Here is a 13,835-nt window from a genome sequence, read left to right on the forward strand (position 1 = left end):
GTCTTTACAGTGGTGGTGATAGGAACCAGGGGTTGCCATGACTACAACACAAATATAGACATTTTATTTACTATCCAAAACCCCCAGTGAACCTACACGAGTCTTCTGAGTTTATATGGAATGTTGATGGTAAAATGGTTCAAAATCTGAACTGAGTTTTCTTTGGGGACTACAGAGGTGCTTGAAAGTTTGTGAACCCTTTAGAATTTTCTGTATTTCTGCATAAATTTGACCTAAAACCTCATCAGATTTTCACACAAGTCCTAAAAGTAGATAAAGAGAACCAAATAAAACAAATGAGACAAATATTAGACTTGGTCATTTATTTATTGAGGAAAATTATCAAATATTACAGATCTGTGAGTAAGTATGTGAACCTCTGTGACTCTCTTGTGCAGCAATAACTGCAACTAAACGTTTCAGTTTATTACATTTTTTTCTCGAAATATGATTTTTTCCCCACAAATATTACACATTTGTTCTCGAAGTCTTCTCTTTTTATTTTCATTAACAGTGGCCCTAAAACGCCGTCGTAAATTTTAGCCTATGCCTTATATAAAAACCCCATGCCACCTCAGGGGCTCCGTAAAATTTAAAGCCTAAAATTAATGATTAAAATCCGCATTATTTTCAGTCTTGCGTTTTCTGAAGTGGCCCAGCCTGTATGAGCTTTCTCGGACACCGTACGAGCAGGCGGGGAAAGAGTGTCCATTACAGATGTTTACGCAGAGTCTGTTTATATATATGTATATATGTATACGTTCTGTGGTTTATGGAATAAAGTCGTTGTTGGAAATGAATGAGTAACTTAGATTCAGAGTCGCAGCAGAAACGGGTCGCTTCAGGTCTCAAATATAAGAAGGATCATCCGCCAGTAAAGTTACTCTGAAGCTGCTTGTCTGTTTATCTTAGAGAGCAAAGAGTGAAACAGGTACAAAGAGCAATGAACTCCATCATCAGATCTGCGTTTGTGGGAAGTAAGTAAAGCTGTCTGTCTGATCTAATGCAGTCAGTTGCTGTATTTTAAATATAATCGAATTACTAAATCAGAAGCTTGAGCTGGCGTCTTGTTCGGATTTCGCCGTTCCACCTTAAATGGCGCAGCGAGTACGTTCTATCGCGTCTGGCGCCAGAACGCACCTGCTGAACCATTTAAGGTGGAACGGAAAATGCAAGCGATTGAGCACGAAGCTCGCATTGATATTACTTTTTATAACTGCATTGATATCTAGGGACTGTGAGTCATGTGCACATTTTTAGAAACCACCGTTACTCGTCTTAGTCACCTCAGCTGAACCTGATCAAGATCACTAGCTAAATAAAATCTAATTGATCTTTAAAACTGCATTTTATGTCAACTGTTCAGTGTTTGGTGTTTACTCGTCTTAACCCGCCATTATCTGGCATTGCTGTGTTGTGTAGCTGCTGTGGAGCGAAACAGACGGAAGTAGGTGAAAGTTCACAGCGTGGCCTGCATTCAGCCCGCTGTGCACTTATTCCTTTGAAGGTGTCCTAAGGTCAGGATGACTCTGACAACTTAGGCCAGCACGATCTGGACAAAGTACAATGACCACTTTACATTGAAAATAAAAGACGCTTTCTGTTTAAAAGTCTTTGTTCTTTCCGAACTAACGGAACTAAAGTGAAACTCCACCTATTTAAAAAAAAAAATTCTACATAATTAAATGGTTAAGATGTAAAAAGAGTAATTCAGAATGGTTTGGTGTGAAACGCTCTGTTCTAGAGAAATTACTGACTCAGAATTGTTCACAGTGGTGGTGATAGGAACCAGACGTCCACCACTAAAAGCTCCCTCACAGAAAATAATTACATAAAGTGGTTTTAAATACGCTGCAACTACAACTATTTTTATTCTGTGTTTTACAAACCGCAGTAAATCCAGTTAAACAGGCCTAATTATGTTCACTTTGTGATGAAACATGTAGTTAGTGTTCTTTGAGTACTGATGAGATCCACAATATGCTCAGAAAAGCGTATTGTGACACAATTTATCCCGATAACATTAAAATATGGTCATATTGCTCAGCCTTACTGTGAGGATTTGATCTCATTCAGCCACAAGAGCACTAGTGAGGTCAGCTATTGATGTTGCATGACAGAAGATCTGTTCTACTAAGCTTAGCCTGTTTAACGCTTTGTCAATTAAACACAAAATGACACATGTAATCAGTGTTACTGTATTGATAAGCAGCACAGACAGTAATTCTGATTGACATGAACTGAATCCAGTATCTAATCATGCAAGTAATGTGGGTTTCCAGCTGTTTTGAAACCTCTGCTTCAAACACAAGAGTTCCAAAAGGATTTAAACCCACCTTGCTCGTTTCTACCACCACTAACTTTCTGAAGTCCCTCACTTACAAGACTAACGGAACTGAATGTTTGATCCCACTATGAATGTCTCTAAATATGCCGTATTTAAGCAATAGAACACGAGAGGGAGTGTGTTATCGCGAAATAACGTCACGGCTGTGATTTGGTCGCTGTAGATCATCACAGCTGTGATGTTATTGGCGATAACACACGACCTCGAGTGTTCTATTGCTTTTATACAACAGTTAAATAAATAGAGTAAGAAATTAATAAACTGGGTCGTGAACGCGGTGTTTAATATGTTTTAATGTTCGCAGTTCCTTCCGCCAAATTATAGTTCAGAACAGCTAAACAACCTGGAATCAGCCGGAAATGAACCCCATACCATTTGCCAAACGTGTAGTCTGATCTTCAGAGTCTGACCAAATCAGACTGAGCCTTAAAACTGCCACAATATCAAGTTTAGCTCAGTTTTGTCAATTTTTGCCAGCCAATGTTGTTTTGGTCCAGCCAGTCTGTAAAGCATCTTACAGCCCATTGTGTTTGGCGAATGGTATTGGGTTTATTTCTGGCTGATTCCAGGTTGTTCAGCTGTTCTTCTGTCTCAGCTGCCGACTGAAAAGCTGCTCAGTGGTGATGACAGTTTGGGAATTTAGTGTAGTCTCATCTTCAGAGTCTGACCAAATCGGCTGTCGGTCAAATGTGATCTTAAAGTATCCATTTTCTGTTTGTGGCAAAGTAAGAGGTAAAAACGTTCAAATGGCTTGAGCGTCTCCTACAGCTGTCAAGGTTGTTGCTTAGCAACGGCGTCTCAGTGGAGTGATACAGTGTTTGTAAAAAAAAAACCTGTGATGTTATGGTAAAATAACAGCACAGTTAGAACGCTTCTCAACCAATCAGCTTGCGTGCCTGGAACTAACTGTTGTATATATTGATCTACTGACAGGTCGAGGTCTGTGGCGTCCCGCGCTGAATGCTGTTAGAGCAATGTCTGCTTCAGGAGGTCCCACCCCACCTTTCACCACCCTGGCAATCAGCCAACCAGCCACTCACATCACCCACGTGGAGCTGCACCGTCCAGAAAAACGCAATGCCATGAACCAGGCCTTCTGGAGGTATACTGTTCCACTCTCTTCGTCTCCATCATCAGAACTCCACACTGATTTTCAGACTTTGGAACAGACTGACTTCAAAACAATGAGATCTAACTGCTCACCATGTGGCCATGAGAGTCAGGGATGCAGCCTCACTTCCTGCTCTAAAAGGCAGGGGCACGGCTAAAATAAGGCCCTGCCCTCATACTAAGACTCTAGCTGCGTTCCATTCCACAGGGTCCCTAAGCAGTACTGAATAAGTAATGAATAATGTTTTGGTAAAGAGTGACCATTCAAGTATTTTCATATGACATGTTGTGTGATGAGGTCAGCGTTGCTTTAATGTGGTTTTCCTTTCTGCAGTGAGATGGTCGACTGCTTTAATCAGATCGCTCAAGACCCAGAGTGCCGTGTGGTCGTTTTCTCAGGTGCCGGGAAGCTTTTCACTGCAGGTAAAGTCATTCATAATTTCTCTCTGACTGAACATCACTTCTTATGATTCTGTAGCAGAGCTGTAGGATGTTTCCACGTCTGTACTATTAAATAAGAATTTATGTTTGAGGACAAGGCTGAGGCTGGGCAATAAAACAATAACAATAATTATCTCACATTTCTGCGTTCCAGCGACAGTCCTGGTGACATTTTCCATTGGTAGAAAAGTGACGCTACTCTGTTGTGGCCTCGAGAGGGCGAACTTCAATAAGAAAGGGGATGGGGGCTAAAATGGGTCGCCAAATGAGCATTAAATCACATCTGCTCCACACATCTGCAGTCAAAGTGGTCTGTGTGTTACAGTGCTCAGTCATGTTTTAGTATTAATGCATTCCCAAGCAACAAAAGTGAAAGGAAGGAGTGGGTTCCTGCTAATTACAGCACCGATTTAAATGAAAGTAAACTGAAGATGCTGTATGTGGGGCATGTGAGAGTGGTGAAACACTAGCCTCCCTGTCTAGCTGTTTTTAGCAGCTGGCTGACTTGAAGCAGTGCACAGCACGTCTGAATTCAGGTTATTGCAGTGAACTACAGGGATGAAACGAGACCAAAAAAGACAGACCTTGGTGGCATTAACTGCGGTGTTATTCTCTCACACCAGGCAAACAACATCCTCCTTTTAGGTACACTGCAGTTAATGCCACCGAGGTCCGTCTTTCACACAGCAAGCGTCAGACATATTGTGGTTCTTCCACCCCTCAAATTACCATGACAGAGTAGAGAAATCCAGATATCTGCTAGCTTGTGTTTGACTACTGTGATATGGATGTGGTAGGAGTGATGACAGTAAGGCGGTGTGATCCATCACTGACATACTGAGCCAGCTAATGTTAGTTTAAAATTAACTGCCCGGTTTCTTCAAGTTTCACTCAGGAGCGAAAATCATCCTTTAAAGTTGCTAAGATGTTGCTTTACCGTTTATATGGTATGCCCGGTGGTTGCTAAGGTGCTTCTAGGCAGTTGCTGTGGCAAAGGTGCGAAATACAGGGGCAGTCTGGGATTCTATGTTTAACCTCTTGGACCCCCTGAATGTCTTAAAATCTAATTTCTGGGAGGTCCCTGAAAATAAGCTTATTATGACGTTATGCTGTTCATTAGAGGAAAAAATAGACGCTCAAATACAGATTCAGTGAAAGCTCATTGTTCAGCTGCATCACCCACAATCAGCAACTTCTGTCTTTCTTATTCTTAACTAACCAAAGATACAGCACTGGTCTGCCTCAGGATGGCGCTGTTGCAAACTGGTTCACCTAGTTGATCCGTCATAGCCTAGCAGCTGTGGCCAGGATTCCCCTAAAGAACTTTAGTGTGCCCCAGCATATCTGTAAATCTGAAAACTTGCCCATGGGACCCAACGAAAATAAGGGGGTATTTCACACAATGCCTATGGTATCCCTGGTGGTGGTCTAGGAGTTGCTAAACAGTTGCTGCAGTATCCCAGGCATTGCTAATGTGCTTATAGGCAGTTGGTGTGGTATCACAGGCAGTTGCAAAGGTGTTGCTTGACTCTTGTTATGGTAACCCAGGGGGTTCCTGAAGTGTTCCATTAATTAATTTTAATGGTCACCTGGTATCTGAGGACAAACTGAACCAAACTCTGTGTGCAGGTATCGACCTTATGGACATGGCCAGTGGTTTACTGCGGCCTGAAGGAGACGACACTGCCAGGATATCATGGAAAGTTCGCCAGACTATTTCCAAATACCAGGAAACCTTCTCGGTCATTGAAAAGGTTCGTTTACCACATAATTATGTGGCATAGCAACTGACATACAGTTATGTGCAAATACTTATAGTCACACTAGACATTTGCAGTTTGCTTCACATTGTGAAAGGTATGTGACCAAGACTGGACTGGAAACTGGCAAAGAAGAAAAAATTGCATGTTGGTGCAGACAACAAGCTAGCTATCTCACACATCTCATAAACAGTTCTGACACAAAAGAGAACAAAATAATACAATTTAAAGTGTAATTAATGTTTAATTTAATTTCATTTTATTAAACTTATCACGAGAGAGTAGTGCTGTACACTGATGTGAACTGTAGATAATTGGTGTGGTTGATGACAGTGAGGTGACTGTGTGGGTCCCCCCATGCTGCAAGATCCAGCGTGGGGGGACCGGTGCAGTGCTGTATAGACAGTGGGAGATGGCAGAGAGATCACGAATACAAGCGGCGGAAATGAGCTTTCTTCTCAGGGTGGCGGGCTACACTCTACTTGAGCTTGGAGTACAGCCGCTACTCCTCCGCATTGAGAGGAGCCAGTTGAGATGTTTCGGGCATCTGATCAGGATGTCCCCTGGATGCCTCCCGGTGGGGGTTTCCAGGCACGGCCTACTGGGACAAGACCCTGGAGTTGTCCTAGGACCTGCTGGAGGGATTATATCTCCAAGTTGGCTTGAAAGAGGCTTGGGGTCCCCCGGAATGAGCTGGAGAAAGTTGCGGGGAACAGGGCTGTGTGGGATTCTCTGCTCTCCCAACTGCTAGCACGACCCTATCTGGACTAAATGGTTGATGATGATGATGATGATGATAAGTCCTATACTCGTTCGCTCTCAAAATTTATCTGTATGGATAGTAAAACAAATTAGGATTGTTTGTCTAATCATGTATAAACTTTGTTTGTGCGCAGTGTCCGAAGCCCGTGGTGGTCGCAGTGCACGGAGCGTGTGTTGGAGCAGGTCAGTCTAAACACTTTCCTGATCTGCGGTTTCAGTTTGTCTGCCTTGTTTTAAAGGACCCATAAATGGAATTTAAGTATGTAAACATTGTCAAACTTCTAACTATTCACTCCCTACTCTGTATGTGGGAAACTACAAACTGCAGAAACATCACATTTTCAAATAACTGTTTTTGTGATGTTGCCGAAACATCTATTTGCCTTTCTAGCTTACAGCAGTTTAGCTGCTGCGAGTTTCAGGCTGGACTGCTTTTTAAAATGAGGCAGCAAATCAGAATAGAGCTCATTTACACATTTCAGTCTTAAAGGCACAGTAACAAAAACAGCCTGTTTGATTTGAAGGGAAACAGAGAAGTTTGAAAATGTTCATGTAAAAATGAATTATGTTTTAAGCCACATAAACATTACAAGTGTATCTCAGGAAAAAAAAACTAATATACTATAAAGTTGTAGGACATGGGTCTTTTAAAGGAACAGCAAAAAATACAATTCCTCTAAATTGTGTTTATGTCTGAAGATTTGTTTATTTATAGGAAAATTACATCATTTCAGTGTGTGTTTTCCTCTGGCAGGAGTGGATATGATCACCGCCTGTGATATTCGTCTCTGCACGCAGGACGCCTGGTTTCAAGTGAAGGTATGAGGAACTTTACTGCACTGTCTTGCATCTCTGACATATCATTATACCAACCGGCCACTTTATAAGGCCACCTCCTTGTTTCTACACTCTTTGTCCATTTTATCAGCTCCACTGACCATATAGTTTCACTCTGTAGTTCTACAGTTTCAGACTGCAGTCCATCTGTTTCTCTGCATACTTTGTAAGCGTACTTTTACCCTGTTCTTCAGTGGTCAGGACCCCCACAGGACCCCCAAAGAGCAGGTACTATTTGGGTGGTGGGTCATTCTCAGCATTGCAGTGACACTGATGTGGTGGTGGTGTGTTAGTGTGTGTTGCGCTGGTCTGAGTGGATCAGACACAGCAGTGCTGCTGGAGTATTTACACACCTCAGTGTCACTGCTGGACTGAGAATAATCCACCATCCAGAAACATCCTGCCAGTAGCATCCTGTGACCACTGATGAAGGACTAGAGCAGGGGTGTCAGTCTTGGCCATTAAAAGGGCCATATTAAAAAATCTCAACAAATCTGTGGGCTAGAGAACGTCTGTGTTTTTATTTAATTTTTAAATAACTTTTTGCGATCAACTGAACTAGCCATCCATTGTTCTTTTCATAATACGGCAAAACATCAACAGCAAAATTTAGGCATTTGAAAAATTAAAAAAAAAGCATACGTGTGTGTATATATGTATATATATATATATATATACACAGTATTTTTAAGAACCATTTCGATATTTGGTTTTAAAAAATCCTGATTATTCTTTTTGTTTTTCCTTCATTTAGGCTGAATAAGTTAAATGCTATAGTTTAATCACTTATCAGTGTTGGTTGTTTTCCACTGATAAACATAGTGTTAGCTAGATTTGTGGGTAACTTAATTTAGCAGTGATTATATTAGTAGCATTATAAGCTGCTGTAAGCTATATTGCCAGAAAATTTGTTCTAACAATTTTTTCTACCCATCCTACCAAATCTGCTAGCTGCCACTGAGCCATTGTGAAGTTTTTCTTTGGTATTTTCTAATCATGATTAATGATTTTCCTTAAATAGAACATTAAATTAAAAAAATCTCCTCACCCGTTTTTAAATTTGGCATTATTGTGTTTTTGGGGTGTTCATAACCCCAGTATTGAGAGTGCATTGCACAAGAATTTCACCATAAGGAGGCCCATTAGAGCCATTCTGTATATATGAAAGGCAAAAGCGACCCTGGCTCAGCATTCATAGCCATAATTTTGACAAAATAACCCTAGTCATGAAAATGTCATGTGAGAATTTTACCTCAAGGGGGCGCATCTAAACTATATTCATATTTGTTGTCGTTTGAATAAATATTTATTCAAATTTACAACATCAACATCCCAAATTACTCCCGTGTTACATTTAGGAGGTCGACATCGGCTTGGCGGCAGATGTTGGAACTTTGCAGCGTCTTCCGAAAGTGATCGGCAGTGGAAGGTGAGGGTCGTCACGCGCAGTGTAAAGTGGGTAAATAATAAAATACAGCTCTCTAACTTTTCCTCTTGTTTTTTGTTTTCAGCTTGGTGAATGAATTGGCTCTCACTGCGAGGAAAATGTACGCGGATGAAGCCAAGAGTTCCGGCCTGGTCAGGTGTGTTATTCCTACTGTATATTCACTGCTGGTAAATAAAAACAGGTAAACAAAAATCACGTACAGTACAGGACAAGACTGTACCTGTTGCCAGAACATAAACTGGACACTTTTTGAACAATTAAACAGATGTTATTTATTTAGATTATATTAAAAGTCATGGGTAAGGTGGTGGTTATGGGGGGGCCAGAATAACAAATGAGCCAGAATAACAAACAAAACAACTAAGGGCTAGAAAAACAAACTAAACCTGAAAACAAAAAAAAAAATTCTAGAGGCTTTGTCATCTCCCTGCTTTAAGGAGAAAAGGCAATAGACAAGAAATGGCACTTGCCCCTCTTACTTTTCCCAGAAATTCAGAGGATTTCACACAATCTAATAAGGCTTTCACAAAATTTTACAAGCAGAGAGTGGAGTGGAGAACGCTGGGGTGTTCTGGACAGGTGTACCCTCAGGTCATGTCAGAGGGGAGGGAGCCCTGAATGTCTCCCAGGTGCTGGCTTGGGGACCTCAAATAAAGACGAGTTTCTGCACAATGTCATTACAGTAGATTGCACCAGTCACAGATAGGATGGTTGGAGAATGTTTAGTATCCTGAGGGGATCACATCTCTTTCAAACTGCATAAGATTATGGATCCGGGCCTTCAAAAGGGTGGATGGGGGTTCCGATGGTCCCAAAGGCAACAAAGGTGTATGCTTAGCAATAACATCACCCTTCACTGGAGCTAAGGGGCCCAATCACTGAAAAACAGCCCCAGCCCATCATCCCTCCTCCACCAAACTTTATTGCTGACACTATGCATTTCGTTAGGTAGTGTTCTCCTGATTCATCCATCAGACCGCCAGATTCATCACTCCAGAGAACACGTTTCCACTGCTCCAGAGTCCAGTGGCAGTGCGCTTTACACCCCTCCAGCCAGCGCTTGGCATTGCAAATAGTGATCTTAGGCTTGTGTACAGCTGCTTGGCCATGAAAACCCATTTCATGAAGCTCCCGACGCTCAGTTCTTGTGCTGATGAGCTGTTTTCTCTTTTGTTTTACAGTAATAGCACTTACAGTTGTTTGGGGCAGATCTAGCAGGGGTAAAATACCATGAACTGACTTTTTACAAAGGTGGTATCCTATGAAAGTGCCACATGTAAAATCACTGAGCTCCTCAGTACGACCCATTCTACTGCCTATGGAGACTGCATGGCTATGTGCTTGATTTTATACACCTGTTAACAATGGTTGTGTCAAACACCTGAACTCAGTAATTAGGAGGGGTGTCCACATACTTTTAGTGTACGCAGGTTTACTTGACTAATAATATGGTAAATAGACTACATTACTGTCATATCTTTTACATTAGTCTGCATTTTTTATTCAGTAAAGCTTAAAGCCTTGTTTATATAAAATGCAGTGATGTTTGATAATTTCACAGGTCGTGTTTATGATTTTAGGTTTGATGGTTAATGATTAATCACTAATAACAGTTATTGGTGTGTTTGTTCTTTCCTGTGTCTCTGCAGTCGTGTGTTCCCTGATAAAGAGACCCTGATGGCGGGAGCGATGGAGGTCGCAGGAGAGATCGCATGCCGGAGCCCCGTTGCTGTCCAAAGCACCAAAATCAACCTTATCTTCTCCCGAGACCACAGCGTGAGGGAGGGCCTGGATTTCGCGGTGAGACTCGGAGCAGAACTCAAATTTAAGTTCATTATTGGAAGCACTGGGTTAGAAATGTGGCTTTGCTGTTTGGCTAATGTTCCACCTTGTTTAGAAAAAATGTAGATTAGGGACAACGCATTTCATAGTGACGATGCCTAAACAATGCCTTATTTTACACAGTGGCGTCCAAAGGTCTGAGAGCACTGATGGAAATGCTTCTATTTTGCATTCATTTCTTATTCAGTACAAACATTTTCATTACAAATGATATAGCGTAACCATTTTAGTGAAGAGTCGAATCTTTGAAATTTTAACATGAATTTCAGAATTTCTTGGTATTTGGTGATATGTCCTCCTTTTGCTTTAAGCGCTTGAGCTATACAACTTGTGCAGAAGCCTCTTAGCAGCAGGTCAAATCCAGAGAGTCGTCTGAATGCGAGCTTAACTGGAAGTGATCAGACTGAAAACGCTGCAAACAGCTCAACATGATCAACTTCACACTTTTGCTTATATTTGAATATTTTTCATTTTACTGATCGTAATTTTTCTTGGTTCTCATTTTTGGAAAAAAAAAACTACAATTTCTGTGTTTATTTCCAGATTTAAGTAAAAAACAATAATTTTCACTCATAGCTACAAACTAGAAAATATAACCAACCCAAACACTGTCTGTCCAAAAGTATCCAGACAGTTGTAGTTTAATTCAGCCACTTTAAGGTCACCCATTGCTGACAGTCAGATCTTTATGGATGTAGCTTTTATGCAAGCAGTTTATTTTGAAGCACTTTCCAGATTGTGACAAGGACCTAGAAAAGAAAATATAACAAGAACACAAAACATATTTTCACTGTCCAAAAAAACTCCAAAATGTATCTCTAAAATAGTAACTATACAGAAGAGGGGGAACAACAGTGTTTACTTTTAATGTAAATCAATTTAATGAGACTTTTCTATGACCATTTCTGTTGGTCCACTGAACATGATATGTTTACACAATATAAAGGGCAGCTGGTGTGCTCAAATGATGTAGGGACAAAAATGGAAATACATGGTTTCGGACAGTGATGATACTTAGTAGAAAAAATTAAATGCATAAAAGAATATCTTGGACGATAATTCTCCATAAAATTAAAAAATCAATGCAGACAATAATGTAATTAAAAGTTAAGATAATTATATAAAACAAAGGAACAAAACAATATGAATCTGACAGAAGCAGAATAGATTTCATAATAACAATTATAACATTAAATTAACCATTAAGTTGTGCACAGCTTGTATGATCTCCATAGAAAAGCAGTGACCGATAGAATGGGACACTCGGGAGCAGCCTAAGGTCACATGAGCCTAAGGTCACCATGCCCAATGCCATGCGTAGGCTAGAGGGGTATAAAGCCCCCCAGCATTGGGCTGTGGAGCAGTGGAACTGTGTTCTCTGGAGTGATGGAGCTCCATCCAGTACCTTTGGGATGAGTTGGAGTGATCCAGAACTGACCATCCAACATCAGTACCTGACCTCACTAATGCTCAATCAAATCCTCACAGCAATGTTACAGATCTAGTGTAAAGCCCTACCAGAAGAGTAGAGGCTGTTACTGCAGCACAAACTCACTATAAACACCCTTCAGTTCATAATTAACTCTGGAGTTTACAGACTTCTGGACAGGCAGGGTGTGAGTGGTCGTTTTAGCACTCAGCTGACTGAGGTTCCTTCTCTCTTTGTCCTCAGGCTACGTGGAACATGAGCATGCTGCAGACTGATGATCTCATGAAGTCAGCTCAGGCAGCCTTGGAGAAGAAGAGTCTCAAACAAGTTCTCTTCTCCAAGCTCTGAGGTGAGAAGATCCGGTTCAGACGGCCTCTTCAGGGAAAGAGCCTTCCTGTTGACTCGGCTCTGATCCACAATGTCTCAGCATCAAGATTTCTTCAGTTCTTCATGGCCGTTATAATAACACTCAATTCTGGACAATTCTAACAATTCAGAAGGAAAACAGAACTGGTTTAAAATGTGTTGGCTTAAAATGGACTGATTATCAGCTAACGCTGCAATGATGTGTTTTACAGGAGAATTGTACGCAGCGTAATGCACCTGATAAGTCTAATGCTTTTTGGTGTTAAAACAATGTAATTTCTGCATTAAATTACTTTGAATGTATAATTTGTATTTATTATATATTTTGTCTTGTTGTTTCTTTTGTGCGAATTAGAGTCCAACCGACACGTCCGTTGGCAGATATTAGCCAAAGCTAAAAACTGACGCAAATATTACTCGACTAGGGCTGCAATTATCAAATATTTTTCAAGTCAAGTCAAAGTTTATTTATACAGTGTTTTTTACAACAGGAATCGTCACAAAGCAGCTTTACAGAAAAAAGCACCCCATCCTCCTCTGGTTCGCACCAGATAGCAAAACAGTAACACGAGCAAAATGAACAGAGAATAAGGTTTTACCATTAGTTTAACATAATAAAAATACAGAACCAGGAAAAGCGGGTAAAGCAATGACTATGATTCAATAAAAAGATTTAGAAATATTTTAGCATATATTTTCTTATATCTCTCTGTTTGAATATTCTACAAACCCCATTTCTGGAAAAGCTGGGACATTTTGTAAAATGCAATAAAAAATAAATAATCTGTAATTCGTTAATTCTCTTAAACATAGTTAACTGACAAAAGTACAAAGAAAACACTACTGATGTTTTTACTGACCAACTTAATTGTAAATATAAACAAATTTAGAATTTGATTCCTGCAGCATACTCAAAAAAGCTGGTACAGAGGCATGTTTACTACTGTGTTACATCAACTTTCCTTTTAATTACACCATTTAATCGTCTGATTTATCGTGTGGTTTAATGAGGTTACTAGGATACTAATCATTGCAGTTTTGCGAGTGGAATTTTTGCCTATTCTTACTTGATACGAGACTAAAGCTGCTCAACAGGGTCGTCAATGTCTGATTATTCTCTTCATGGTGTACATTTTCAATAGGAGACAGATCTGAACTGCAGACTCCAGTCAAGCACATAAATTCTGTGTCTACGAAAAGGCACTTTGTAGCGCATGCAGAAAGAGGCCTGGAAATGTCTTGCTGAAATATCCATGGACTTTCCAGGAAAAGGCAATGGGCCTCATTCACCAACTGAAATTTCATCTTAAAACCCACTTATGCTGTTTTTTGCGAAGACTCTGACTCACCAATGTTCTCTTATGTGGGATTTGTTCTTGGGTAAGAACAGAATCTACACACACTCAAGAGCACAAAGGTGAGAACAGCCCTGCGCTTTAAGAACACGTCATGAATCTGACGTAGATTTTTTCTTAGGACCTTTTCCAAGAACAC

General features: G+C 40.5%; 1 protein-coding gene across 1 annotated transcript; it reads left to right on the top strand.

The window, feature by feature from the left end:
* Positions 1 to 675: 675 nt before the first annotated feature.
* On the top strand, positions 676 to 12,660 carry LOC118797074 (delta(3,5)-Delta(2,4)-dienoyl-CoA isomerase, mitochondrial-like). Its single transcript, XM_036556294.1, has 10 exons — positions 676 to 977; positions 3,281 to 3,449; positions 3,792 to 3,880; positions 5,528 to 5,652; positions 6,555 to 6,603; positions 7,175 to 7,239; positions 8,616 to 8,686; positions 8,769 to 8,840; positions 10,354 to 10,504; positions 12,219 to 12,660. Exons 1-10 carry the CDS (start codon positions 944 to 946, stop codon positions 12,321 to 12,323), a joined length of 930 nt encoding a protein of 309 aa, XP_036412187.1. The 5' UTR covers positions 676 to 943; the 3' UTR covers positions 12,324 to 12,660.
* The last annotated feature ends 1,175 nt before the right edge of the window (positions 12,661 to 13,835 follow it).

This window comes from Colossoma macropomum, unplaced genomic scaffold, assembly GCF_904425465.1.
Source record: "Colossoma macropomum unplaced genomic scaffold, Colossoma_macropomum, whole genome shotgun sequence".
NCBI classification, from domain to species: domain Eukaryota; kingdom Metazoa; phylum Chordata; class Actinopteri; order Characiformes; family Serrasalmidae; genus Colossoma; species Colossoma macropomum.

Bases quoted from the DNA above. Each gene is read 5' to 3' on its own strand.
- LOC118797074 (XM_036556294.1), top strand. From the start codon at position 944: ATGAACTCCATCATCAGATCTGCGTTTGTGGGAA. The intron at 978-3,280 runs GTAAGTAAAGCT...ATCTACTGACAG, and splicing joins CAGATCTGCGTTTGTGGGAA to GTCGAGGTCTGTGGCGTCCC. The intron at 8,687-8,768 runs GTGAGGGTCGTC...TTTTGTTTTCAG, and splicing joins AAAGTGATCGGCAGTGGAAG to CTTGGTGAATGAATTGGCTC.